The sequence below is a fragment of the Nipponia nippon genome, unplaced genomic scaffold (genome assembly GCF_047370975.1).
Source record: "Nipponia nippon isolate SJK-2023a ecotype South Korea unplaced genomic scaffold, ASM4737097v1 scaffold_3, whole genome shotgun sequence".
Lineage (NCBI taxonomy): Eukaryota > Metazoa > Chordata > Aves > Pelecaniformes > Threskiornithidae > Nipponia > Nipponia nippon.
Window position 1 is genome coordinate 123400224 of NW_028262347.1, and position 24877 is coordinate 123425100.

Here is a 24877-nt window from a genome sequence, read left to right on the forward strand (position 1 = left end):
ATATGCATGTGTAGATGTGATTCCCATCTGTAAATCCATACAGACTATGTACTCTAAGCACGCAAGAAAGCGGGATACGTATTCTTTCATGGAGGTGACTCTTCTGTGTGGAGAAGGAGCCGAGATACAACTTGATCGTCTACATTTTGCACGTTTTCTGTGGTTTTGTGTGTAATTGAGGGAATGATCAAGAAACATCTTTACTGAGTGTCTAGGCAGCTTTTTTTCTCTCCTCTTCCCCAACAGCAGCCCAGGACTGAGCAAGGACAAAAAAGTCAGACTTGAACGGCTGTGTTCGAATAGGGAAATAACAGTTTGTAATCATCGTCAGAAACGCACAGTACAGTTAGGAATGCTTTATCGTGCTCTGTGATAGCTGACTTATCCTTTAGGGAATATAAATCCTATGTCCTTCATAAGTATCAACTCGCACACAGAGCAGTTTAACTTGTACCACCATTATTTTGCTGCATACTTCTCGTTGTCTTTTTTTTTTTAATCGAACTGTTTGTTCAGGAAATGAGCTCCGTGTATGTGGTGTCCTTGATCTTAACTGACTCTGGTCTTCATCTGTGACAGAGCACTTGAAGTTAGTGGGGGAGAAACCACTGTGTACTGCTGATCTTTTGATACATCCTGATGATAAAATACATCAGAGACAGCATAGTTTAGCAAGAAAAATACTTGAGAATAAATGTAGGCGCCTCCGGAATGCTGTAAATAGAGAGGGATGTATACGGGGAAGATACTCACTGGCGTTAAAGAATTTTCTAACACCTAATGGAGTGCAGTGAAGAAATCCTCTTCTGCCTTGCTGCTGGGATTCAGAACAAAAGTGGCCTCTCCTTGTGTTGACCTTGAAGTGTTGTTGGGATGAGGTGTGGAATGGAATTCCTTACACCGCTGTTGCTTCTGGTGGTTGGATTTCCGTGTGTGTGGCATTGCTGTTGGGATCCAGACAATACCTTTTATTCCCTCGGCAGCAAATGCGTTTGATCGCAGATGCTACAGCAGCCTAATCTTGCTGTTCCTAATGTTATATAAAGTTAATTTACGAAAACGTGGCATCAGTTGTAGCGTACAGTTCTAGAGAATTCTTTTATTGTTGGAAGTTAATAGTTTTTCAGATTGAAGCAGTGCTGACGCAAGTGCTATTTTGCGAAAAGTAGACTGTGAAATGACTCCGTTCTGCACAGTCAGTTGTCTGCTGGTAGTAGGAGACTGGTAAAGAGAGAACCGTGAGACGGGAAGGAAGCCCGTCCGCTTTCTTAGCGGTGGTTTAGGCGCGTCGCTGGGCGCTTTCGCTCTTTAAAAAAGAGCTTCCACAAGGTGGCAATCTGGACATGTGCAATGCAGAGGATTAAAGTACAATTTGTATGTACCCAGGTAGATGTCCAAGTAACTGAGTAAATTGTTTTGGTTCTGTTACCTTGTAATATGGGTAAGTGTTGTAAAACAAAACACTCCTGGCTTCTGTTTTGTGGGTGTTTTCCCCCTTGCTTACTTTCTCGTCGCTGTCTCTCTCGAATGGGGTCTTGTCCTGAAGATTCCAGGCAGGGAACGTGTTGCAGTTCGAACACGGTGAAACGGGAGCGGAGCTATGACATGTTAAACTCTTAAACAGTGGGGGATTGAGGCTCAGCGTGGAACTGCCCTTCGCTTAACCCTCCCAGCGCCTTGTGCGCACCTTGCATGCGTTTCCCCAGCTCTGCGGTGTAGGTTATTAAACCTCCAGGTTTAATAACGGGCTGGAGGAGGAGGAATGGGAGCTCTCAAACGCTCTCTCAGGGTCTCGGATGCACTTTGGCAGAGAACAGGAGAACATGTGGTAAAATGAATGTTTGATAGTGAAACTTCCAGACTAGCAATAAAACTGGATGAAATCAGAGTTTTACCCTCTAAAAGCGAAATGCATAAGTGTAACTGAGCTTGGCTATGTAAATTGGAGGAAAGAAGTAATTGAAAGTAATACTTCGTTCTGGGAATTCTTGTAGCTTATCCTGGAAATAGTTTGCATTTCAGTGGCTTTTTATTGACTACCTGTTCTGTTTAATAAATAAACCTCTCTGATTTCTGCCAAGTGTTATGAATTTAATTTGCTTCACCATATCTCGGTAATTCCCAAAGCATTTGCAATCAAACTGACTGCTGCTTGCACACATACACTCTTAATTTATTTATAATATCAATGGCAGCATTTTTTTTTATTTATTTTTTCTTGTTTGGGTCACTTATTTGTTAGTCTTGGACATTAAATGTAGCAGAGGAGGGGTGCCAGGGCTGAAGCAAATGCCAGCACGCGCGTGATAAGTGATTTACAATATTTGTCAAATTGAGAAAATTGCTGGGAGCTTGGACTGCAGACTGGCGAACGAGGAAAAGCTCTTTTGTGTAGAGGTATTGAGCATGGGAAAGTCTCTCTCGCAGGGAAATGGCTTAGACGTGCGGAGCTGAGAGAGCGGGGCAGGTCCTGGGCCTCAGACTCGAAGGGGAAAACGATGTCTGTGGTGGTTCAGAGGGGAGAGCTGGGAGCGAACGGCGCACGCCTCGAGCGTTCAGGTGTCTGGTCGCGTTTGGCACGAGCGGGTTAGGCACAGACCTAGAGAAAAGAGTGCGGAGTTTTGGCACGGAGACCTGGATTCTGGAGGGTTTATGATGTGACTTGGGATCGTGAGTTAACAAAATGGCCAGACTGGAGCCGAATAAAAATGGGAACGCCTTATCCCTCCCGCCGCAGAAGCGGAGGCTCTGCCCGCAGTGCTGCGAAGTGGTAGGAAATGGGAACTAAGGAACTACGAGACTCGACTCCGAACACCCGCCATGTGGTTTCATGGGGATAGTCATCAACGCTGTTATTTAATTGTTTTGGTAACTTGCAGAATAAAATATTGTGGCAGGTCAGTAGTTTGGATTCTCTGTTTTCTTTTCAGGGGCATTAACGAAGAAGAAGCTGTTCTTAAAACAAACAAGCAAGTTTACTCCCTGCTGTTGCGTGCGACGGCTAACAAAAGCATGACTCTGCTAGAACGAATAGAGGTAATCTTGACGTTACTGGAGCAGCTGGCTCGGAATAGCGAAGCCGGTAATGGAGGAATTCAGTGACTGAAACGCTGCGGAACAGCAGAAACCGTGCCTTGCTATGCATGGGATCGGTGGTGTCTTTTCCCATGTGATATTTGTATTTACTGAAGGTGATAATCTCGCCTGCGTTGTTACATTGTACATCTGGGAAAGAGCAGGAATTCCTTTTTATCCTGCGAGAACTCCGTAATGCTTCAGTTACTAGCGTTTCTTTGTTTGAAATGCCAGTTTGGGGTTCTGGATATAAACGTAACAATTTTTTATGTTGGAGAAATTCCTGGTTTTTCCTCTCACCGGTAACGGGCTTTGCAGTGATATAGATGTTTTGCATAAAAATGTAATCTCACAGTTGCTCTGGTTTGATATTTAATGAGATACGCTTTGTAAGCAAGGCTGCACTGGAACACTTCAACCGGTAACAGGAACCGAAGTTGTACAAGGAAATGTCTGCTGACTGTGTGGACGGACGGACACACTACTTCCATGACAGTTACTACCCTGCACAAAAACGTGTGCCTTCCTAGCTGCGATGCAAGACCCTTGCCGATATTAGCCATCGCTGGGATTTCATTTGCCCCAGGAAGTGAGTGGTTTTAGCTGTGCTTGAGTTGATCGAGAATAGTGTTATCTTTTTCAGACTTGAAACTGTGAATAAATGAGAGTGTATTTTTAAATAAAAATTTATTTATTAAATATAAACTCATGAATCTCTCTTGTTTTTATTGGTTATGACTGCTGTGACCCTCACCAGAAAAGCAAACTGCTCAACAGAATTAAAACTATTGGAAAGGCAGTGGGGGCTGGAAAAAACCACGTGTAGTATTAATCTCAGCACCTGAGGACTCTGTTTTTTCGAAATATGTAGAGATAAAGTTTTCAGAAATATAGCTTCTGATGTCTTAATGTTTTTCTACAAATACATGTAGTCCGTTATTTTATAATAACAGTACAAAACACACTGTTTATTTCAGAGTATTAACAGTTTTTACATGTGTGCATGTACGCCTACGTATGTATTTTCATCTCTCTATACTTCATACACAGGTAGTGACTGAACTATTTCAGCTGCTTGGTTCGAGGAGGTGAGTCTTGCTCTCGGTGAGAGACACAGAATGATGCTTTTTTAGATGGGTGTGTTTTCACCCAGAAACCCCCAGTTTGTAGAAATTTCTATCCCGACGCTTCAAACGTGGTTTTACATGTGCGTGCTCCGCTCTGCCTTCAGAAGAGCCCCGATCTTTCTGCTGCAACATGGAGCACAACTGCACCTGAAAGAACCAAAGCACCTTGTGAAAGGATGAAAGATGGCAGGCGGCGCATGGATCTGTTCCGTTGCTTCTGATTCGGGATGACTGATCCGAAAAAGGCGGCAGAGTGGGGGCTTAGGCTTCCTGCAATGCCCCTTCCACCCTCCTCGCTTCTGCTGAGGTCAAAGCTGCAGGGGCCTGAAGAGATGGCTAAAAGCGCGATGCCCGAGCTTGTTACCATCAGGAAGCCTGGCAGTGGTGAGGGGCAGGAGAAATGTGTTCGTGACAAAGTCTCTTCTTCAGAGCAGAGGAGCTGAGGGGTGCCGAAGCAAGATGGCTGAGGTCAGTAACAGGATCTCGGGCACAGAGAACAGAGAGGGAGATTCCCGCTGAGAGGATCGGCTGATGGTAAGGGGAAATTCCAGCCAAACCCCTCTGATGGGACCTTACTGCAAGAGGTCAGTGTGTGCACTGCTGGGGTTCTCGCCTCGTTCAAGAGGAGCTGTCGAGAAGGCCTGTCCCAAAGAAGAGTGTCAGACCAGAGTGTCACCTCTGGTCCTCCTGGGACTGAACCGGGTCCCCACAGCGGCTTTTTTAGAAGGGATTCTGCCTGCTCGAGTGCATCTTCCTGGCCCTGCGCAGAGCCCTGCTGAAAGGCAGTGCTTTCTCCTGAGAAAATGTGAGGTAGAAGGGGTGGGGGGGTGGAGGGGCAGGAGGCAGCGGGGGGGAGGCTTTTCTGCAATTTCAAAAAAAAAAAAACAAACCCCCAAACCAAAAAACAACCTAAAATGAGTGCTGTAAAAAGCAGTCAGAAGAAAACACCGTTTCCTTGCTGATTTTGGAAGCAGCTGCTAGCAGAGCAGTATTTGGCACGTGCCTGTCAGCCAGTCAAAGAGCCTCAGCGTCGGCTCTGAGAAGCAGCAACAGGCTGTTACCGTGATTTTGGGGGAAGCTATGTAACCTCCTCTTCCTTCCCTGTAACAAAAGGCAAGTAATATTTGCCAGTACTTCACCGAGTCACACGGAGCAGATCGGGTCTGTCACCTCCCAAACTGCTTCCTACCAGGAGCCCTGGGCGCTCCCTGGTGTGCGAATGCCGCGGCGGTTGGGTAGGACGCGGTTGAGGTAGGACGCGTCCCCCGCAGGAGAACGGCTCCTGCCGCTTAACGGTGCGGGCAGAGTGCTAAAGGCAGGCTGGTACGGAGTGAAACAACCACGGGCGCGGTGTATCGAACACCGTACGTGGCAGATGTAGGGCAGCCTGACTTCCTGCTAGAGCCCTTTGTGGTCTTGGTTTTGTATTGCTATGTTGACTGTGATAAGTACGGGTCACTTGGCAATGATGGCTACTGACAGTTTCTGCTGGAAAGCCATGTAGAAACAGGCCTGAGCTGGTGAGTGAGACGAACAACTAGGTGTAACCTAGGCTAGCAAGGAGTTTGCTGTACAGGGCAAAGGAGCACAAGCCCACAGCTGGCTTCTGTTTCCAGGTCTCGCTCTCTTCTCTTAACCCTGTCTCCCCTTCTTCCTCTTCCCCGAAGCACCAGCGCACGCAAATCTTCTCCGGGGAGAGGGGACTGGCACAGCCTCCCAACCCCCCCTCGGCCGTGGCTTTACTTTTGAACGCAGAAACAAACAGTACTGCACGCTCCATGTTACAACGCCGCTACCCAGCTGAACCTGACTGTTCAACAGCTTAACGTCAATCGTCTTAAAAAGGGGCGGGGGGGGGGCGCAAAGTCAATAACTGCTGCGTAATCCTTCCCTCCCTTCTTTCCCTGGGGCACGCCTACACCGTCCTGCAGCCGCATCTAGGGCGCTTCGAGTCCTGAAGTATTCCTCCCACCGTTCACCATCATCTCCCAGCAGTTCGTGTACTTCTGAGACCCTGTTTCATCGCAAGAAATTGAACTGCTCTATAAAGCAAAGCCGTTGTCTTATCGTGCCGGCTCTGACTGATGCACCCAAATACACAATGTGAAATTACTTCAGTTTATATTAACGTAATTGGGTTCAGATGAACTTATTTGAGGTACAGAGCATCTGACCTAATTGGAAATTCGGGTCATATGCTCAGAATTAAGCTAATAGAAACTCAGAGCAAATGAGGATTTCTCCGTCATTCTATGAAGCTCAGCACTACGCTAACAGCACCAATGATTTCCATGAGGATTATAATTAAGTATATTATCATTTAAATCTTCGATGAATTCCTTAGCATTAGCAAAGGTAGCATTAGTGCTAAATAGGATTACTTTTTCTCCTTTCACAGATAAACAATTAAAGCATAAACCACATCCAAGCCAGACAACGCTAACACCGTTATTAACGATGATAAGCCAGTTTATTTCTCTGTTAACAAATTCTCCTTCATTACAGGAATAGAAACCAAAACCTACTTTTTGAAGACCCTGTACTGTAAGGATAGTTAGCGGGAACAGCCAACCTGCGATTAGCTCCACACAGTGCAACTTCACTGCAAGAATTGTCCTATTCCAGTGAGACTCTACAATCATCATTTCAATATAAATATTGAAAAGCAGAACAATAAGCAAGCTAGCTTTACAACGGAGAATACTTCATTGCGAGTATGCTGCTCTTCTACAAAAGAAAAAGAAGATGTGCGTGTAAAACTGATCACAGAGAGAAATGATACGCCTTGCCTGGTGTGCTAGGAGATACCCGAGGTGAAACACTGAACTTACTTACTCCAATGCGCTACTCTGATGCCATCAGCTTCTCACAGCTAGTTTTCAAGGTGTGCCCACATAAAATACCGACACTGCACACGTGAGAAAAGGGGAACAGCGAGATGCTTTAACAGATGCTGGACAATTTCTAGATTTCTTAAATATTTAGATGCAAGCTTCTCACACCAGGCCCTGACAAGGTCAGCGCTGCATATTCCTGAAAAATACTTTCTTGCGGGACATCAGGTCTGCAAAATGGAAAAACTCTACAGCACCATGTTCACCTTCAAACGCGTGCTGGGCTCTCATTTCGATAAACAGCAGTTCTGTAAGCGAAGGGCTTTTTGGATCCCAGCGGCGAGGTCCTGGGCAGTCGGGCTCTCTGCAGTGCAGCTGACTGGGATTCCTGCGGCTTCCAGGGCTTCGGCAGTTGTTGGACCGATAGCAGCAAACTGAAACGACATTATTTACGGGTGTAGTAGCGTAGTCAGGTACGGCATCAGCTCTTACTAGTTAGTTAGGTACCGACCCCTCCTTTGCTGATGTTGTCGGTGTAGCAACTTGCATAGCTGAGCCTACTGAACTGTACTGACCACTCAGGTCGAAGATTTTCAGTACTAAAAACCGCCTACCGCTTGAGCTACTTAGAAATTACTTAGGAAAGATTATTTATCTCACCACGACAAACATTTAAAGCTCTTAGTCCCACAAAACAGGAAAAGTGAGAGCAATTTTAATAGGCCTCAGCCTGTCATTGCTGATTCAAGCAAGAACTATTCACACCTTCCCATCACCACGAGAAAATAAAGCCTATACCCGGTGGAGACTGGGCGAGATAGTTGGGGGAAAAATTCTAGATTAAAACAATTCCTTTTTCTGTTTTTTTTTAAAAAAGGCTCTCGGCTATATAACATTTGGATTTGCTATCTGGGTATAACCTGTTTTTTCAGAGAAATAAACAAAAGAGAAAATGAAGGTTTGTAACGGGTGTAACAGCTTTCCTATCTCCCATTTGCCCACCCCAAACTTACTCCCTGCTGTATTTCACCACTTTTAAAGAGATGATACCTTGATATGGTTGATAAAATCCCCCGAAAGCTTCTGAATGTGCTGGAGGCAAAATTTGACACCAGATGGACTGAAGAACACGACGCTTGCCGGAGTTCCCTGAGTAAAAGTAAGCATAGGTTGGCACAGATGACTCACTATTCCCGCAGTGTATCAGTACACTGTCACGTACGTCCCGTCGACTGTCTCTACGTGGATGTGAAGTGTTTTTACTGACGACAAACAGCAGTTAAGCCAACAGACAGGGTTTCCTGCGGTGCAGACAGCCTGCCAAACCCGCGCTCCACCACAGAATGCTGAAATTCAGGTGCGACTTTAACCAAATACTTCGTCGACCAAGTGCTTGCTGATAAATGTACTGGAGCCGTACTCATCTTCCTGTTTAGCAAGAAAACTCAGCAAGTTATTTCCCTAAATCCACTCCCATCTATCTCAGTTCTGCACATATTATCTGTTTCCCAGCTCACGTGGTTTACCCTAAGCTCTGCCCGCCCTGAGATGCTCTGGCAAAGAGGAGGTGATGCCTTTAAACTGCAGACCCCTGGGAGGGCTCTCTCTCTCCAAATAAGCCTGCCTTAAGATCGCAGCAGCAATCTTCTGTAGCCAAATAAAACTGCAAAATTCTGTCTGGAGTGAAGGTCCCAAGCTCTTGAGCTGCAGACCCAAAGCACGTGGCTTCTTTATCATGATTTTCTGTCTGACAAGAGAGATACACCGGCTCCAGTCAAACTACATCTGCTGTTATTTCACAGTGCGTGACGGGGAAGCTAGCCTGAGCTCAGGGAGGCCGGACTGACAGTTTAACAGAGTGCTGTTCCTCGTCTCACCAAGTGCTAAACGCTTGTCATTTTATGTCAGCTCTCCATGCACCAAATATATAACCACAATATCGCCAGTTAAGAACAACTCAACGTGCATGTGAAACACATTTCAACAGCTTCGCACTGAAGCTAACGTCTAATTGCAGCAAGCAAGGCATTTCATAACAACAGTTCAGCAAGTTACCAAGTACTGCCAATGTACCACTGACTCACTTTTATAACTGCTATAAACTAAATTCCGCGGGGTTCAGACCTGCGGTATCCGCCTGGGAGCACCAGGATACTACCATGTATCAGCTAGACTGCCCAGGCCATAACCTTTCAGGACCCCTTGAAAAAGAACTTTAAAATCAATATGTAATTTAACAAGACATTAATGCACAGATTTTTAAAAGAGGTGCAACATGCTCAAGGAGGCCAAGTTTCTGTAAGAAGGAAAGTCTGCATTCGGAATAAAATCAATCCTATAAATGATGTAGGCTCCTACAAATGGAAAATTCAGAAAGCCAGTCTTGAAAAAATAAAGGCAATTATTACTACCTTCAAGTCTTTTACTATGCACTGATCCTTGACTAATGACATTCACTAGATGGTTTTAAAAAGACAAAACATTAATAACAATTCTAGCGAATATATCTTAATACATTTGTCAACAGCATGTCACTTGGAATTCTAACACTTGAGATGACTACATTCATAAACTGGATAATCAGAGATGGAACACTCAAACTAGGTAGGGCAGGTAACTACTACTGGATTCTGACTTGTAATATCTAGCAAAGATGTCCCGTGATACTTCAATTACGCTAATAAAAATTAATAATGAAGCTGTTCAATAAATAGCCTCCTGACATGGTAAAAAGCAGTCTTGTCCAGCTCAAAGGAATAAACTGAATATGTAATTATTTATGCAGTTATTTCCCAGTAATTCTGAAAGATACATATATTTTGAACGACAGACAAAATGTGAAAGGCTTTGTTTTCTTCTTCAAACAGAGGCACTGTGTCTTTTAGGCTCGTTGACCATTGCCATAACAAATAACTGCGGGACTCGCGCGCTCTGTCTGAAACTTCTGCTAAAGGATTTTCTTGGTAGCCAACAGGGAAACAAAACAAGAAGCCTACGCGGGATATTCTTGTATCACCACAAGTATCATTTACAGACAGCTGAAAAAAAGGAGTATGTTCTGCTAGGTATTATCATATACCTCAAAAATTCTCAAATGACATCAGCGTCCAATACCTGTTGTGAGAAGTAACTGCTCAACGACTCTTGCAGGTCAGCGTGTTGGGTTGTCTGATAAACAGTAAGGCATTCCAGAGGTATACCTGGAATCAGAATACGCATTCACAATTAAACAGGGTTTCATTAATTTCTATTATTTCAATAAAACACTCTCAACATACTAACTGCACTTAGGCGTACTATTTTAGGCTAAAAAGATACAGAAAAAATTCTGTGAAGGATTTGGAGGTATTTCTAGACTTGCAAGAGACACCAAAGCATCTGTACTCAGAGGGCCTCAAAGCCACATTGGAAAAGTGGCAAGTCTTGCAACGTTTCTGTGAATCAGTTACCTTCCCTCTCACAGAAGAGTGAAGAAGGCGGCACATAACCGTGCTCATGTCACGCTACAGCTCAGTCCCAGAGCTGCGGGCAGCAACCCAACCTCACAGTTCTTACTCCCATCCTCTAACTTCTAGTCAACATAACAGCAATTCAATTTTTACTTCTTCAAATTCGGTTCACTAGCTTTAGAGACACCTTTTCTCATAACTGACTAATTAAAATGAGGCTCCAAGGGAAGTTCAACCTTTTTCTCTAAGTACTGTAGGAAGTACTTCTCTTTTCAGGGCTCCACAAGGAAAAAGAAGAGCTGAGGAATTAGGTTTCTCTCCTGTAAACACAGAAACAAGAACTCTAATTAACTTACGTCTTTATTAGAGTAATCACGATACATTTAATACATTTTAAAGGTATCAAACGTTGAACACTGCAGTAAATGCTGCGTGCTTCATCGCAGACACAGCCCTAAGATAACGGAAGACATCTGCAGTGCAACTGCATCCACAAGTCAGAGGACAGAGGCTACTTAGCATGTAAATTAAAAAATATTCCGTAACTACAATACGAATACATTGGCTAAAAAGATCTCACGAAAGATAAACTGCATTTCTATTCCCCTTGCCATTCTAAAAAGCAAAACAAGTGCTGCGCAAGTTATCTCCTCCTCCGCAGAAACACAATCATCTTCCTCACTTTTACATTTAAAATCATAGTCCCACGCAATACATGACGGCTCCCTCTATACAAAAGAACGTTCAGGCAGACAAAGAAAAGCTTTGCTTTGAAAAACTTTGCTGAACAGTTTCAATCTATCTGAAAGTCTTATTTTCTTACTTCCCTGAGGAAAAATGATTCTACCTCCATTGCTAGGGTGGAGGTGGATATCCTCACTTGCTCTTGTCCTTTAAAATGGAAGTGAGCTCCAACCTTAACTATCGTTACGTTGCCAATGTGTGAAAGCCCCTTGGAGATTCTGGAAGGGCCTTTCGGATACATGGCTGCTCATAACTTAACTCTGGTAGGACATGATACACCTGGGATGCAGTTTCCATAGGTTTTTGTGTTTCTAATACATTATCGGAGGATATCTGCTTAAAAAAATACCACCAGGTCATCGTATTCATGTCGCCACCTCTTGGGTTGCACCTCCTCCGTTCGGGCAGCCGCCCCGTCCCGGCGCGCCCCGCGCACCCCCACGCGCCGGGGACAGGCAAGGGCAAACACTGACAGTAAGCGTCACATCGTGAGTGCAGACGCATTCCTGGCTCGGGAAGAAGGAAACAGCACTGTCTGTAGGAGATTCGCAGTATTTGTTCAGGGCTTAGACTAATTTTTTGGAAAGTTTTTCACTACTAGATTTTATCTAATACAAGTGAATATTGACACTCTGCAAAAGATAAAGAGCATTTTAATCGAGGAAGAATTCAATTTCTGGATAGGAATTTAACAGCAGACTTCTTTTGCACAGAGCTCGCCTTTTCTATAAATAACAAATACAGAGAAAATTTCAAGACTAAATTCTACACAGCCACACACAGTTTTGCATTCATCTTTCAAAATAAATGAGAGTTCCTTAAAACATTATTTTATTACTAATTCAGATATGTTAATACACGTGTTTAAGAAACGACTACTAGAAAAATAAATGTTTTTTTTAAAGTGCTGGAAATAGATTCTTGGTTTATAACAGTAAGCATCAGTGATGCCTCAGGACAAAAAAAAAAGGACAATGTAGTAAATTCGAATGGAAAGACCCTAGTAGGAGTCAACACAGATATATCTGACTGTCCTAAATGGACACTGAAGTTTTATCAGAAGCCATAGATACGCTGGTAATAAATTACAGGAAGGAAGAATGAACACGGGACAGAATGTAAAAGAGATTTTAAAATAGTAAGATAAAACCTAAATATTTCAGCACTAATCCTCCTACAACTCATGTCAGTTAATTGAAACGTCCACGTGATATCTGTAAAGAAACACTAATCCTTTTTGACTCGTGTTTACAAAGCACAGAAAAACTCCTTAGTAGGCCCAAGCAATGCAACAAGCATTGGCCCTAATGGTATCCCCTGCTTTGGTAACCAACACAAATGTTACACTGTAATAAAACTAAAAAAAATATTTGCCTTGAAAAGAGAGTAAAGCTAGCTAGCTTGTTAAGGAGTAAATTCCTTTATTTTCCCAATCACTTAGGCTAGAGTGGGTACCAAAGCACAAAAGGTGAATAACAAAAGAAATATCATTGCTTCAGATTTTATTCTGACAATAAATTCTAATGATATAAAAGATTTAGAGCCATTCTTTTCATTTACTTATCATTTTATGTGTAAACAAAAATAAACATATACATAATAGGCAACGTGATGTAATTTAATCTGTACTTCAGAGGTTGTTACACACCACTCGATAAATTGAGAGCGCATAAATATGCCCAATCCAATAAATCACTGAGCATGACTATACGTATCAACAACAAGCAGTCTCCAACGACAGAAATTCACTGGTGGGTTATCAAAACTGAAGGGTATTCAAAGGCAGTCATTTTTGCAAGGATAAGGGAAGTGTTGCAGCATTGTGTTAATTTAAACAGCCTGGGGGTGTTCAGGTATAGAATCATAGAATCACAGAATCGTTTAGGTTGGAAAGGACCCTTAAGATCATCAAATCCAATGTTAACCCAGCGCTGCCAAGCCCACCACTAAACCATGTCCCTAAGCACCATGTCTCCCTGGCTTTTAAATCCCTCCAGGGATGGGGACCCAACCCCTGCCCTGGGCAGCCTGGGCCAGGGCCTGACAGCCCTTTCGGTGAAGTTTCTCCTGATATCCAACCCAAACCTCCCCTGGCGCAGCTTGAGGCCGTTCCCTCTCGTCCCATCGCTTGTTCCTGGGGAGAAGAGACCGACCCCCCCCCCGGCTCCAGCCTCCTTTCAGGCAGTTGCAGAGAGCGATGAGGGCTCCCCTCAGCCTCCTCTTCTCCAGGCTGAGCCCCCCCAGCTCCCCCAGCCGCTCCTCCCCAGCCTTGGGCTCCAGCCCCTGCCCCAGCCTCGCTGCCCTGCTCTGGCCACGCTCCAGCCCCTCCATGGCCGCCTTGGGGTGAGGGGCCCAGCGCTGAGCACAGCATTCGAGGGGCAGCCTCACCAGTGCCCAGTGCAGGGGCAGAAACCGCCCTCAGGACACTCCATGGAAAAGGCTGTAAAACACACAGATCTCTCTGGCCCTGTGGTGGCTACCAGAAGCTGCTGCTGGCTCTGGACTGAATTTCTCTGCTGTCACCAGAAAGCGCTGTTCCCTGTCCGGCTCCCTCTGCGACTGTCAGCTCCTAACTTTGCAGGAGCGTGCAGGCAACGCAGGGAAACAGCCACGGGATCCAACACAGTCAGAAGTAACGGGGTCGGTGAACCAAGCAGCTCCTAAGGGACGAGGAAGAGCCAGGATGATCCTCACCTGGCCTGAGAAAATAGCCAAGAAGAGGTTAAGATGCAATAACTGCCAGCCACAGGCTCACCGTCGAGGAATTTTTTCCACCCCTGGTATTAGACACACTGTTTTCTTTAGACATGATCCTAGGTTTTTTTTCACATTCATACAACAGAAGAGACAGGTATTTTTCTTGTCGTCCTTCTCCAAAGCACTCCTTCTGCAAACTGGCAAACATTAATTCATTACCAAAACTAGATTTCCTAGCACTGAGAAATCAGCTAAAACCTGTCTTTGTTTTAAAATATCTGTTGAAGAGTAGACATGGGTTATTCTTCACTTATGGCATTTTTGTGTTGAAAATTTCATTTTTAATTTTCAGAATTTATTATTTAATCTTGTGTTGACAACTATCATTTTTATCATGAAATATTCCTTATAGTTAAAATATTTTATTTGCCAATGAATTACAGAGCAGTCTGCCCATAAAAAAACAATACTTGCCAGCTCCAATCAATTTTTCTATTACCTATAAATCTCTGCTACTACACAGGCTTTGCTAATCAACACTCTCTTTCATATCTAATGTTACGCCTAGCAGCCAAAAAAACCCACGTCAGGATTCTTAACATCATTTCCACTACTGAAGCACCTAGCACCTTATTCAGCAAATCCATAAAGTGTGGTCAGCAGCAGGGCTTTTAAACCAGCAGATACAGTAATTCATCCAACATCTAGAATAATTGCACTGATTCTCATTTGTTTCTCTGACTAGGGTTAGCCAGAGGCAGGCTATTCACCTTGACCGGCTGAATGACATGGCTTTTCAAAGCGGTGGTGGTTCTCTGTTCAATCAGCGGACGCTGCACGGTGAGATACTGCACCTTAGGTGTGATTTTCACCTGGTACAGAGATTATTTTAGCAGTGAGTTTCAGAGAGCCCGGGACTAATCTGCTGACTTCTTTCACTAACTCCTCCTCCCAGCCGATACTGAGACGGACACTTTGAAGGCACGCGCACCTCAGCCGTGGATCCCCGGGAACACCGCCACGGCCGTCAGAAGCTCTGAGGGCAAACTCCCTGCGCTGGCAGCTCCTGCTTATGATATTCTTCATCCAAGTTCTACAACCCAGGCTGCACAAAAACACAGCTGCTTTTTTCACAGCTTGTACTGACCCATCCGCTCAAAAAACAATCAGCCCCTAAGCCTAGAAATGTTTCTTATTACTATTGGAAATTTTAACACATCACAGTAAAAAAAAAAAAAAAAAAAAAAAGTAGACTAACTAGACTTTTAAAATGACCCAACAATCTGGTAATGCATTGAGAAGCAGCAAACAGATCAGCATTACAGCTTTAACCATAACCAAATGGTTAAACAAAACGTGAACCATCATTTTAACTAACACCTTCTGCAACTTCTTCAAAACCACTCTCCTTTGGTGCTGAAAAATAGATTCCTCTGAAACCACGCGTTCATTCTGAGGAAAGGAGTTTCCCTTATCCACTCTGAACTACGGCATGGCGAAAAATCCCCAGCATCAACTGGTTTGAAGCAAGGCAAGTCAGGTCACCCAAAGTTCACAGAGAACCAGCACACCCATAGTCACAATCATTTAAATCTTAGGACTAAGCAGCAATTTCCAGTCATTACAGCTCTGATCTTTTAGTAAAAAAAATACGTTGTCTATTGGGTCATATAGTATTATTAATCAATTACAGAGTCAGAGATATCATGTAAATTAATATTTAGTATAGGTATTTCAAAGTATTTTTCATGATCCTTTAGAGGTATCACTCACATTCCCAGAAGTTGAATTCATGGGTTATACATAAAAGAGATATATGCAGTATGTACTTCTCTGCTTCAGCGTACACTCGATTTTATTTATAGGAAATTCTGAAACCATGGAAGGTATATTAGCTTTATTGAAGTAGAAGATTTTAGATACTTACTTGAGCAAATATATTCAGCTAATTTTTCAGCATTTCCAGACTTTTCTCCTTCTGGAATAAGGCCAATTTCTTCCACTATAACCAAAAGTAGCAAAGAAAAACACTGAAATCCATGAGAACAGTTCAGATTTACTGTCACAGAAACATAGGTTGGAAAGGGAGACACAACTTGATCCCCACACGCAAATATTTCTTTGAAAAGCAAAAAAATTAGAGCACTTGAAGCAGTAACGTGCTACGAAAAATTCGATTTTGGCTCTAGAAAGACACACATGAAAGAAGTACAAATGAAGAATTCTGGGGATAGCTAGGCTGTTTTGGAGGGGTTTTTTTTAAACTCTTGTACCTGAAGCGGTGAAACTGCCTGACTATGCTGAACGGGCTGCCGTTCCTGGCATGGTTTGGCTGCAACTAGCTTCCCAAGGAGCGTATCGCTGTTCTTTCTAGTGAAGGCTGAAATCCTATCGGAAAACCTGAGAGTATAACACTGCTCCTATTTAAGCAAGTAGGGATAAGACGAACCCCTGAGAAGTTAACTAATTTGGGACTTGACTGATTCAAGATGCTCGTTAGGTGTCACCAGCTGGTGATCCAGTGTTGTTACCAGCCTGCCTGAAAAACTACGCTTTTTATAGAGGTAGCCAGTACTTACCAAATTATTTTCGGACTGGAAGCAGAAAAACATCAAGACTTTTAAAATTCTCTCATGTTAGTCTTTTCATAATATTTCCTATGTGGTTCAGTGGAAGCTAAAGCTACAACGCAATTTTACAACGAGAAAGGCTTTCATAAACTCTGTATTGCATTTTTGTTATGCACATAAAATATGTATTGCATCAGATTAAAACCAGTGTCAAGACAAATAAAGCCGCTGACCCACTGCGGACAACGGGATGTATACTGCTGACTTCTGTTTGGCCAATGCCTCACAGGAACACCGAGGGAATGAAGGGCATCACACTGTGTACAATCTCAGACAACCATGTTATAATCCCGGTCATCCAATTTAATTTGCAAAGTGAATGAAAAAAACACACATGTCAATTAAGAACGGGTTTTTTTCTTTTTTGACCAGATTTTTAAAGTAGTTACCATCACATTACAATAAAAGTAATGAAAAACCAGAACCTAGATCCTTAGATGAAGCACGTATTGTTCTAATGTCCATACCATTACCTGTTTTCAAAATTATCAATTTATAAAACTTAATGATATTTTTTCCTAAGCACCCTTGAATAGCAGCTAATACTCCAAAAATTGTACTTACAAGACAGATTTATCTAAGATATCTTTTTTTAAACCCCCGCTTACCTAGAGAAGCTGTAGCTTTTCCTACCACGTATGCCGGTTTGGTATTCCATCTTGGTTTAAGAGATTTTGACCAGGCTGAAGAACATTACATTAAATTTAAGCATGTGGCAACAAAATATGAATGCTAAATGAGTGTTTGGACTTCTGTTTAATCTACAAATAAAGCAAAATAATAACAACTAATACTCCACTACGTATTTCAGCAAATCAGGATGTACAAAATGAATTTTTAATGTATTTTTTCATTGTGTAAATAGCAGTCCATAACATGTTTTTAAAAGCCTAATTTGAGTAAACAGTTCTTAGCTGCTTTTGTTAAGTAGCATTTTTAATGCACACTTGCCCTATGCCAGATCGCGTGCGATTTGCAATGTTCATTTATATTTTGGCATTAAGAATTTAAAAGAGCATCAAAACTCATAGGAAAACAGCACATAGTACAAAGGGAGATTTAGACATACAAACTGGTGGTTTAAAACTGAAGGCTTAGGCAAAAAACAAATATAATCTTCTATGACAACAAATAAAAGGGTAAAAATCTATATCCATGCACTACAATACTCTGTTAATGCAACTCTTTCTTCTACAAGAAAAATATAGAAAAAAAAGTTATCAGCTCAGAAATAAAATGTACCAGAGACCAAAATAAAATTGCTAGGCAATGGTTCTCCTCCTTCAGGCAGTAAGCAGGTTATAGATTACACCTCCTGGGCCCAGCTACCTGATTCCTATGCCTGAAATCCTAATGGGTCAAAAACACTAAGTCTTTTACTATCTTGTCTTAACACAATACGGCATAGGACACCGAGTTCCTTTCTAGTGTTTTTGGGGAAAAAATTAGAAATAGAAACTACAACAGTAAAAAAAAGAATCAGAGGAAACTATTCTAAAGAAGGAAAAAGATAAGGGTTTACTACTTTTGAAAGGAACCCAAATAGGAACTAAAGACTCATTTTATTGATTAAAATATATATTTCAGCAGCTCCCAAAATTCCTAATCAAGATTAGGGATGAACTCTAGATAAGAGATTACATTTGACCAAAAATCCTAAAATATAGTCCTCCGCTGTTGAAAATGTTAAAATAAACGAACAGTCTCAGTGTATTTACTGCTTCCTCAAGAGTGTAACCTCGCTCGCTGTACATTGACTAGTACGACCACAGTCCATATATGGAGCAGATAAAGTAATCAAACAATTTAAGTGAACACAGAAACTCAAAGCCAGAAGTTATAGAATAGAATCATAGAATCATAGAATCGTTTAGGTTGGAAAAGACCTTTAAGCTGATCAGGTCCAACCGTTAGCCCAGCACTGCCAAGGCCACCACTAAACCATGGCCCTAAGCACCACGTCTCCCCGGCTTTTAAAGACGTCCAGGGATGGGGACTCTTATGACTTAGCATAAGAATTTAGAAGAGTTTACAAGGATTTGGCAGATCATTGGTATGGTAATTTCTATTTAGCACTCTGCAGGATTCTTACAATTAATCTGTTGGCTTTTATGTATCACCATTTCTTCACTGCTTTTTAGCTAATACATAATTCACTTGAGAAACTTTATATTCAAGACAGAGAAATCTCTTTTTCTGTAAGACTTCATATGAATTATATAGGCACAGAAGTAGCAGCGGCCAGTTTCTATAACGTGCTCCTCTCTTTAAGGAAAGAAAGTAGTTAGTAAGCAAAACTAGGCACGACAGCAAAATATTCCTTATGCATGAGATAACCAGAACTGAAAAAGCCCACACTAATTAGTAATTCACACCAAAAGCTCTTTCCTCTCATTTTTAACAACAGCGTAAGTGCAGAAAACCCAATCCTTAAAAGCTCAGTTTAGCGTGATGCCTTTATGATGCCAAAAGAACTATGAGATAAAGCTTTTTTAAAAAAGGTGTGCTCCAAACACCTATGTATGGGTGAAATACAATTACAAACTTCACAAAATACTGAAACAGAAAGACCAAGGAATATAAACAGGCACTTACCTTCATTTTTACTGTTCTCTTTTAAACATATCTTGATGGCTTCTAATGCTCTTGGACTGGTAAAAACTAGGCCTCCGTAACATTCTGGATGAGAGAGCTACTTATAAAAAGTAAATTTAAAAGTAAATAAAAAAGAGTAAATAAAAAATCAGTAAATAAATTAAAAAAATAAGTTGATCAATTCTTTATAATCTTGTGAAGAACAGAACAGCTTCAGTAAATGTCTGAAACTGAAACGAGCAAATATTTCATTACAATCAGTACCAAAGTATTTATAAGAGAAACAACTCTCAAGTTCAGAACAAAACTTGCACAGACTATACTAATTCTGAGAATCTGGAGGAATGGACAAGGATTCCTGTCACTGAAATGAGCTGGACGGATGGGCGAACGACGTACGAGGTACTTACAAATTCATACAAGGGAACAAAGTAGTAACACAGAGGGTACTACCCAGACAGCTCCCTGCCCCCTGCCTCCTCAAAGAACAGTTAAGATTACTAAGGGGCTCTCAAAGATCAGTACAAAAAAAGGAAAAATGTTCTTGGATCACTTGTAAATGCAGCTCATGATACACTCAAACACCTAACGAAGTGCAGTGCTGTTGGAGATTGCCAATAAAGGGAACCTCCCTCGGAAAACCTTTCCAACATTTTAAAATGAAATATATACATTGAAGAAAGAGTAGAAAGAGAACACTGATTCTGAAATTTTATTCCATGTAACCAGGAGATGCAGTACACAATTTCAGTACAATGTAAGGGTGAACCTCAGGTAACCTTTAGTTGTCACTACAGTCTCCTAATTTTCTGTTGTGACAAAATGCCCCAGTACCTGTGACTATCTATGGTCCATCAGCCTAAATGTGAATTCTATCTGACCAACTTAATTCTCTAACAAGTATGGGCAACATACTTGATGTTGTATACACTATTGTATTGTATGCAACTGTGTCTGTGGAAACACGAAAAGAAGTGTACCAGAAACGGCGTTATTAAATCAAGATAAGACATGGCATCTTGGCAACCATGGCCTAAATTCTGTTGAAAATAAGACAACTGAAATAACTCAGAACTTACCTTTTCAAATAAGCTTTCAAGAGATATGAATTCAAATGCCAAAACTGGAATCAAAGTTGCTTCAATTCCGTATAATCCTAATTCCTAGCAAGAAAAAGGTTTAGAGCTCTTGAAATAGATTGCAAACAGTAGTGTTTTCTTTTTCAAAGAATTGACTAAGTCAGCACAAATATTTCTTTTTACTAAAGTAAAATACAAAGGCATCTTATTTGCTTTTACTAGTGAATCTAGTTTGGTTTTGTTAGTTATTTAGTATTATAACATAATACTAAACAGCTGTGGAACTGAGGCCTCCTACATAGCTACTGAATAGTTACAGTATACACCAGCACGTCACTCTCAAGTCCCTAAGTGACAAACGATCACCTCGTCCTGCAAATATTCTTGTGTGTCTCTGTAATTTTTTAAAGCCGATAGAACTGCTCTTACAAGTAAGACCTACTCACATGACTACAGGCAACAGCAGAAGGGACCACAGCAACAGGTAACCTCTTTTTCACATTACATTCCCAGTAAGACTACTAACATTTCCTGTAATCTTAATTCTATCCATATGAACATAATCAATATTAATTAATTAAAATGAAATTGTTTTAATATCAGTACTTTGCTGAGAGCTTTAATGGTGAATTCAGTACGAATGCCCCATAACTAAAATAATTTTTTCAGTAACAGCAAATTTTCTAGCATACTTTTTTTCTTAGCATAACTTCAGACATGCACTCCTAATTTTGATTAAGCACGTTTTTCACTTGAAACCATTATATCAATCTATCTTGCTGAACACATGATACTATTAAATAGTGAAGCGACAGAATTGTTTACTTTTTTTAAAGTTTACTCACTTTAATATACGGATCTTGTCCTGAATCTTTGTCTTTGGGATCCTTCAGCAACAGAACCTTCATTGTTTACCAAATAACTGCAAAAGAACTCTGAAATACAATAATGGAATTTATCTAAATTAGATCTAGAGGACTTTCTGCTGAACAGTGACTTTAATAGCTCAGCTTGAAAGAAACTGGGTTGCTAACAGTTACGCTGCTCTCTATACAATGAGTAAGCACTTAACGTACATTCTCTGGGCATGAATATCCACCCTGATAAGACCAACAAATAACCTGCTGTCTTTAGATAATACCGCTTAAGGGAGAAACTATAATGAAAGTCACCAAGGAGAATACATTTTAAAGGAGAATACATTTTAAAGGAGAATATTTTGTAGAAGTAGCAACAACCCCTACAATGTAGTCACGTTCAGCAACATAATAAGCTCCTATCTATAAAAACTTATTCTATTCCTTTCCATGCTAGTTTCCTCCCTATGCTCATCATAACGAGTACGCAAGGGCTTATGTATCAAGTGATTTAATTTGATGCATTTGGGGTCTAACCCTTTTCACGGGGGAAAACATGTGCAGGGCAGTGTTTCAATTTTTTTTTAAAAATACAAACGTGTGTATATATACACACATTTATACATCTGAATATATCTAGTATTCATATGCCTTATTTGATATATCTTTAGCAAACAAAGCAAGACTGAAAAAATATATTCTGCCATTAAAATGGAAGATGATAGTTTTCAGCTCCTTAGAAGTTGACTTTGGTGCTGAATTCAAAGCCTGCTACAACACATAAGCAAATATACCAAGCATCAAAGTAAACAAATGCAATAACACAAACAAACAAATCCATTCTCTAACTGCACATTTACCTTAATCATCTATGGGTTACTTTCCTGATAGATTACATACTAGCAAATTCGCTTTAAAATGAATAATTATGAATATTCAAATGTACAGAACATCTTAAATTTTTTTCATTTGAATGACATGCATTGAAATCCTCAAAACTTCATCAAAGACAAAAAAACCTGTTCAGACAAAAATGAAAAGAGAAAAGAGGAAAGGCAGCTTTAGACAACAGTGGACAGAACAGGATCTGGTACAAGTAGCCAGAGCTCAGCGTCACACATTCGTTTACAGCCAGAAGCACTGCAAAATGCAGGTGGTGACCAGGGCACCCAAAGGAACTCAGTATCCGACTGCGATACTACATTAATTTTGTGGATTTTAAACTTCATTTTTTTAATACAGGTTTTAAAACGTGGTGTCATAATTTAGGTGTTTGATTCTGAGCGTCCTACCATTAGACACAGAAATGCTTACTTCCACGAGACTTCGAGCACTCAAAGTTGACACAATGGGAACAGGTAGGGCTTCGCAGTTCTGAAATACCAAGGCCAGTGAAGGCAAAGGGAATGACTGAAAGCGCACATAGAAGGAGAAACAAGAACTTTGTGAAGGGCCATATTGTCAAAAATTGTAATTCTTGCTGATTTCAAACTAGAGCAAATGTCAAAGTAGATCCCATCCATAGCTTTCAAGAGGTAGCCTCCCAAATGCTCTGGAGGATCCAGTTGCTAGTAGCTTGAAGGAGGCAGGGCTAAGCGACTTTTCTCAGTCACTTTAACACTGTAACAGTCTTTACTTTAAAAATTCTTGTAAAAATCTAGTCTGCACGGTTCTTTGTAGTACAGATTGTTGTTCTGATACTGAAGTTACTAGCAATCTTTACTATAACTCTACCTTCAGTGCTTATGCTCTAAGTACAATACAGCTACATTTCTACCAGTACTCTTAAAGTCTAACAGCACCAAGAAAAATGATGTTAACTCTAACCTACCACACCTTCCTATTTCCAAAATATGTAATGCTTAATAACATTATGAAGTCATCAAAGTATGAAGGTAAGGAAAAAAATAAAAGTCCTTCCAAACTGTGTAATACAAGAAAATAATACTTTTTGGAAAGTGCCATTTCCAAAAGTGTTGTACTAAAACCCCCAGATGATATGACAGAGTTAATTCAGGCACACCTGGGGAAAGCAGATTTCTAATTAATTTACTTTAGGTAGTTAGAACCATATTAACTTCCCATCCTATGCCTTATTACTGTGTCAAGTAATGAATAACAATAAGAAACGGGTAAACATCCATGCTTAACAAGGTGACTTAGGATAATCAAATTAATTATTTTGTTTAGATCCTGCATACAAAATACATACTGAAACCAAAGAATAATTACAAAGTCATAAAATATCATGAACTACTGCAAGATGCAATTACCTCGCTGTCTCCTCTACAAAGAAATCATACAAGCTGTATTTTGGACTCAGCCATCTGGCTCACTTGTAAAAAGAGCAAGACTGCACAGCCCTGGCGCTCCGAGAAGCCGCTGGCTTATTTTCAATTCTGCCAGAAGGCAGCTCATTTATCGGCTCCAAAAAGGGGCTGCAAGTGTCCCCCAGAAGACAAATTTGACCTAGGGAATCTGTAAGTTTGTGCATTCATGAATAACAGGTATTTTGATCTGCAACTACCCTCTGACTGCTTTTGGGTTTACTGCTGAAAAAATGAGTCTCTTTTTCCGCAGCCATCAGCCTCTCAGACCGTTCTGTTCTTTCCGCCTGTGTTGTTCGGACAGGTTCACACAGGTTTGGAGGCAGATGTGACCAAATGAAAACTGGTGGAATATACCCACTTCCAACTGCCAGGCCGTCCCATCCAACACTATGGGTGCAACCCACCCACACTCAGTGCCTTAGCGAGTGTGCCCCGCCACCACGTCACGGTCATTTGGGGCAAAATGCCACCTTGACGGGCAGGCAGGAGCGAAGGCAGACAAGATCCCAATGAGGGACAAGCACACGAGCACGTTTTCAAACCAAAAATACGCCAATATACATTCGAAGGGCGAAGGAGTTAAAACTCCATGATGGATTCTTTTTTGTGGGGAAAAACCAGGCAAGTTTTATGACTTGCTGCAATGATGCGAGGGTCCTACTGCACTGGGAATGGTAAGAGAAATACAGTATTTTTAATGGTTTACTTGTGTCCTTGCGATGTTACTAAGGAGTGCCCCACAAATGACTGAAATACAATTTTCCAAACAGCTAGCTTTCTGCTAAACACACGCAGAGTCAAGAACCCCGACAAACATTCCTATTGAATCAAAGAGCATTACAAGAAAGCACATAAATAAGACAGCACCTTTGGTAATTTTTCATGTATTCGGAGGGAAGTACTTACAATACAAATATATATTTTAGATATTTTAGATATCTTATATATTTTATCTATAAATTATTTCTTATATATCATATATTTAATCAAGAGAGGTATGCACAAACTTCTAAACCACTATAAAAAGTTTCTGTTTCAAACAATGAATGGACTTAGCAGAGTCCAGCAGTGCTCAATCTGTATCTGGAAAAGACAATGTGTACAAATAACCTTAGTAAGTTTTACCCTGCCAAGTCTTTGTTCATAGGATGATGCTCTTCAAATCTTAAAAAAATACCATTTAAAACCCATTAGGCTTACAAACAGCTAATAAGAGGCCAACAGATTTTCCTTCTTGAGCACACAGACACAAAGATGAAGAAAAGCTTGTATTAGTCAGTCTGAGGTTTGGGAACCACCCAATTAGCTCCGATAACAAACTACAAGAGCAACTGGAGTGTCTGAGGCATTACATCATGACTGAAGGCTAAAAGCAGCTTGGTGCGATTTCTCTGAGTCCACCTCACTTAACTTTAAGCCCACCTTACTTAATTTAGAAGGGTAATTTTAGGTCACACTGT

The 24877-nt window shown here is 41.3% G+C and overlaps 2 protein-coding genes across 6 annotated transcripts in view; one reads left to right on the top strand and one right to left on the bottom strand.

The window, feature by feature from the left end:
- The window catches only part of EDRF1 (erythroid differentiation regulatory factor 1), a 29557-nt gene extending 24545 nt beyond the window's left edge, over positions 1-5012 (top strand). Inside the window, exons 25-27 of the mRNA XM_087767971.1 lie at positions 2931-3664; positions 4126-4163; positions 4307-5012. Coding sequence (XP_087624097.1) covers positions 2931-3102 — 172 coding nt within the window. The 3' untranslated portion in view covers positions 3103-3664; positions 4126-4163; positions 4307-5012. The remainder of the gene's footprint in view (positions 1-2930; positions 3665-4125; positions 4164-4306) is intronic.
- UROS (uroporphyrinogen III synthase) overlaps positions 1-24877 on the bottom strand; it is a 27202-nt gene continuing 2325 nt past the window's right edge. For 2 of the 5 annotated variants that reach the window (XM_087767966.1, XM_087767967.1), the window contains exons 2-10: positions 21076-21165; positions 20231-20314; positions 19152-19248; positions 17165-17239; positions 15854-15928; positions 10722-10805; positions 10151-10236; positions 8087-8185; positions 5055-7470 (exon numbers count right to left, since the gene is read on the bottom strand). In XM_087767966.1, coding sequence (XP_087624092.1) covers positions 7324-7470; positions 8087-8185; positions 10151-10236; positions 10722-10805; positions 15854-15928; positions 17165-17239; positions 19152-19248; positions 20231-20314; positions 21076-21138 — 810 coding nt within the window. In that variant the 5' untranslated portion in view covers positions 21139-21165 and the 3' untranslated portion in view covers positions 5055-7323. Of the gene's footprint in view, positions 2600-4130; positions 4350-5052; positions 7471-8086; positions 8186-10150; positions 10237-10721; positions 10806-15853; positions 15929-17164; positions 17240-19151; positions 19249-20230; positions 20315-21075; positions 21166-24877 lie in introns of those variants that run through there. The other 3 variants (XM_087767969.1, XM_087767968.1, XM_087767970.1) reach the window with 3 other exon arrangements.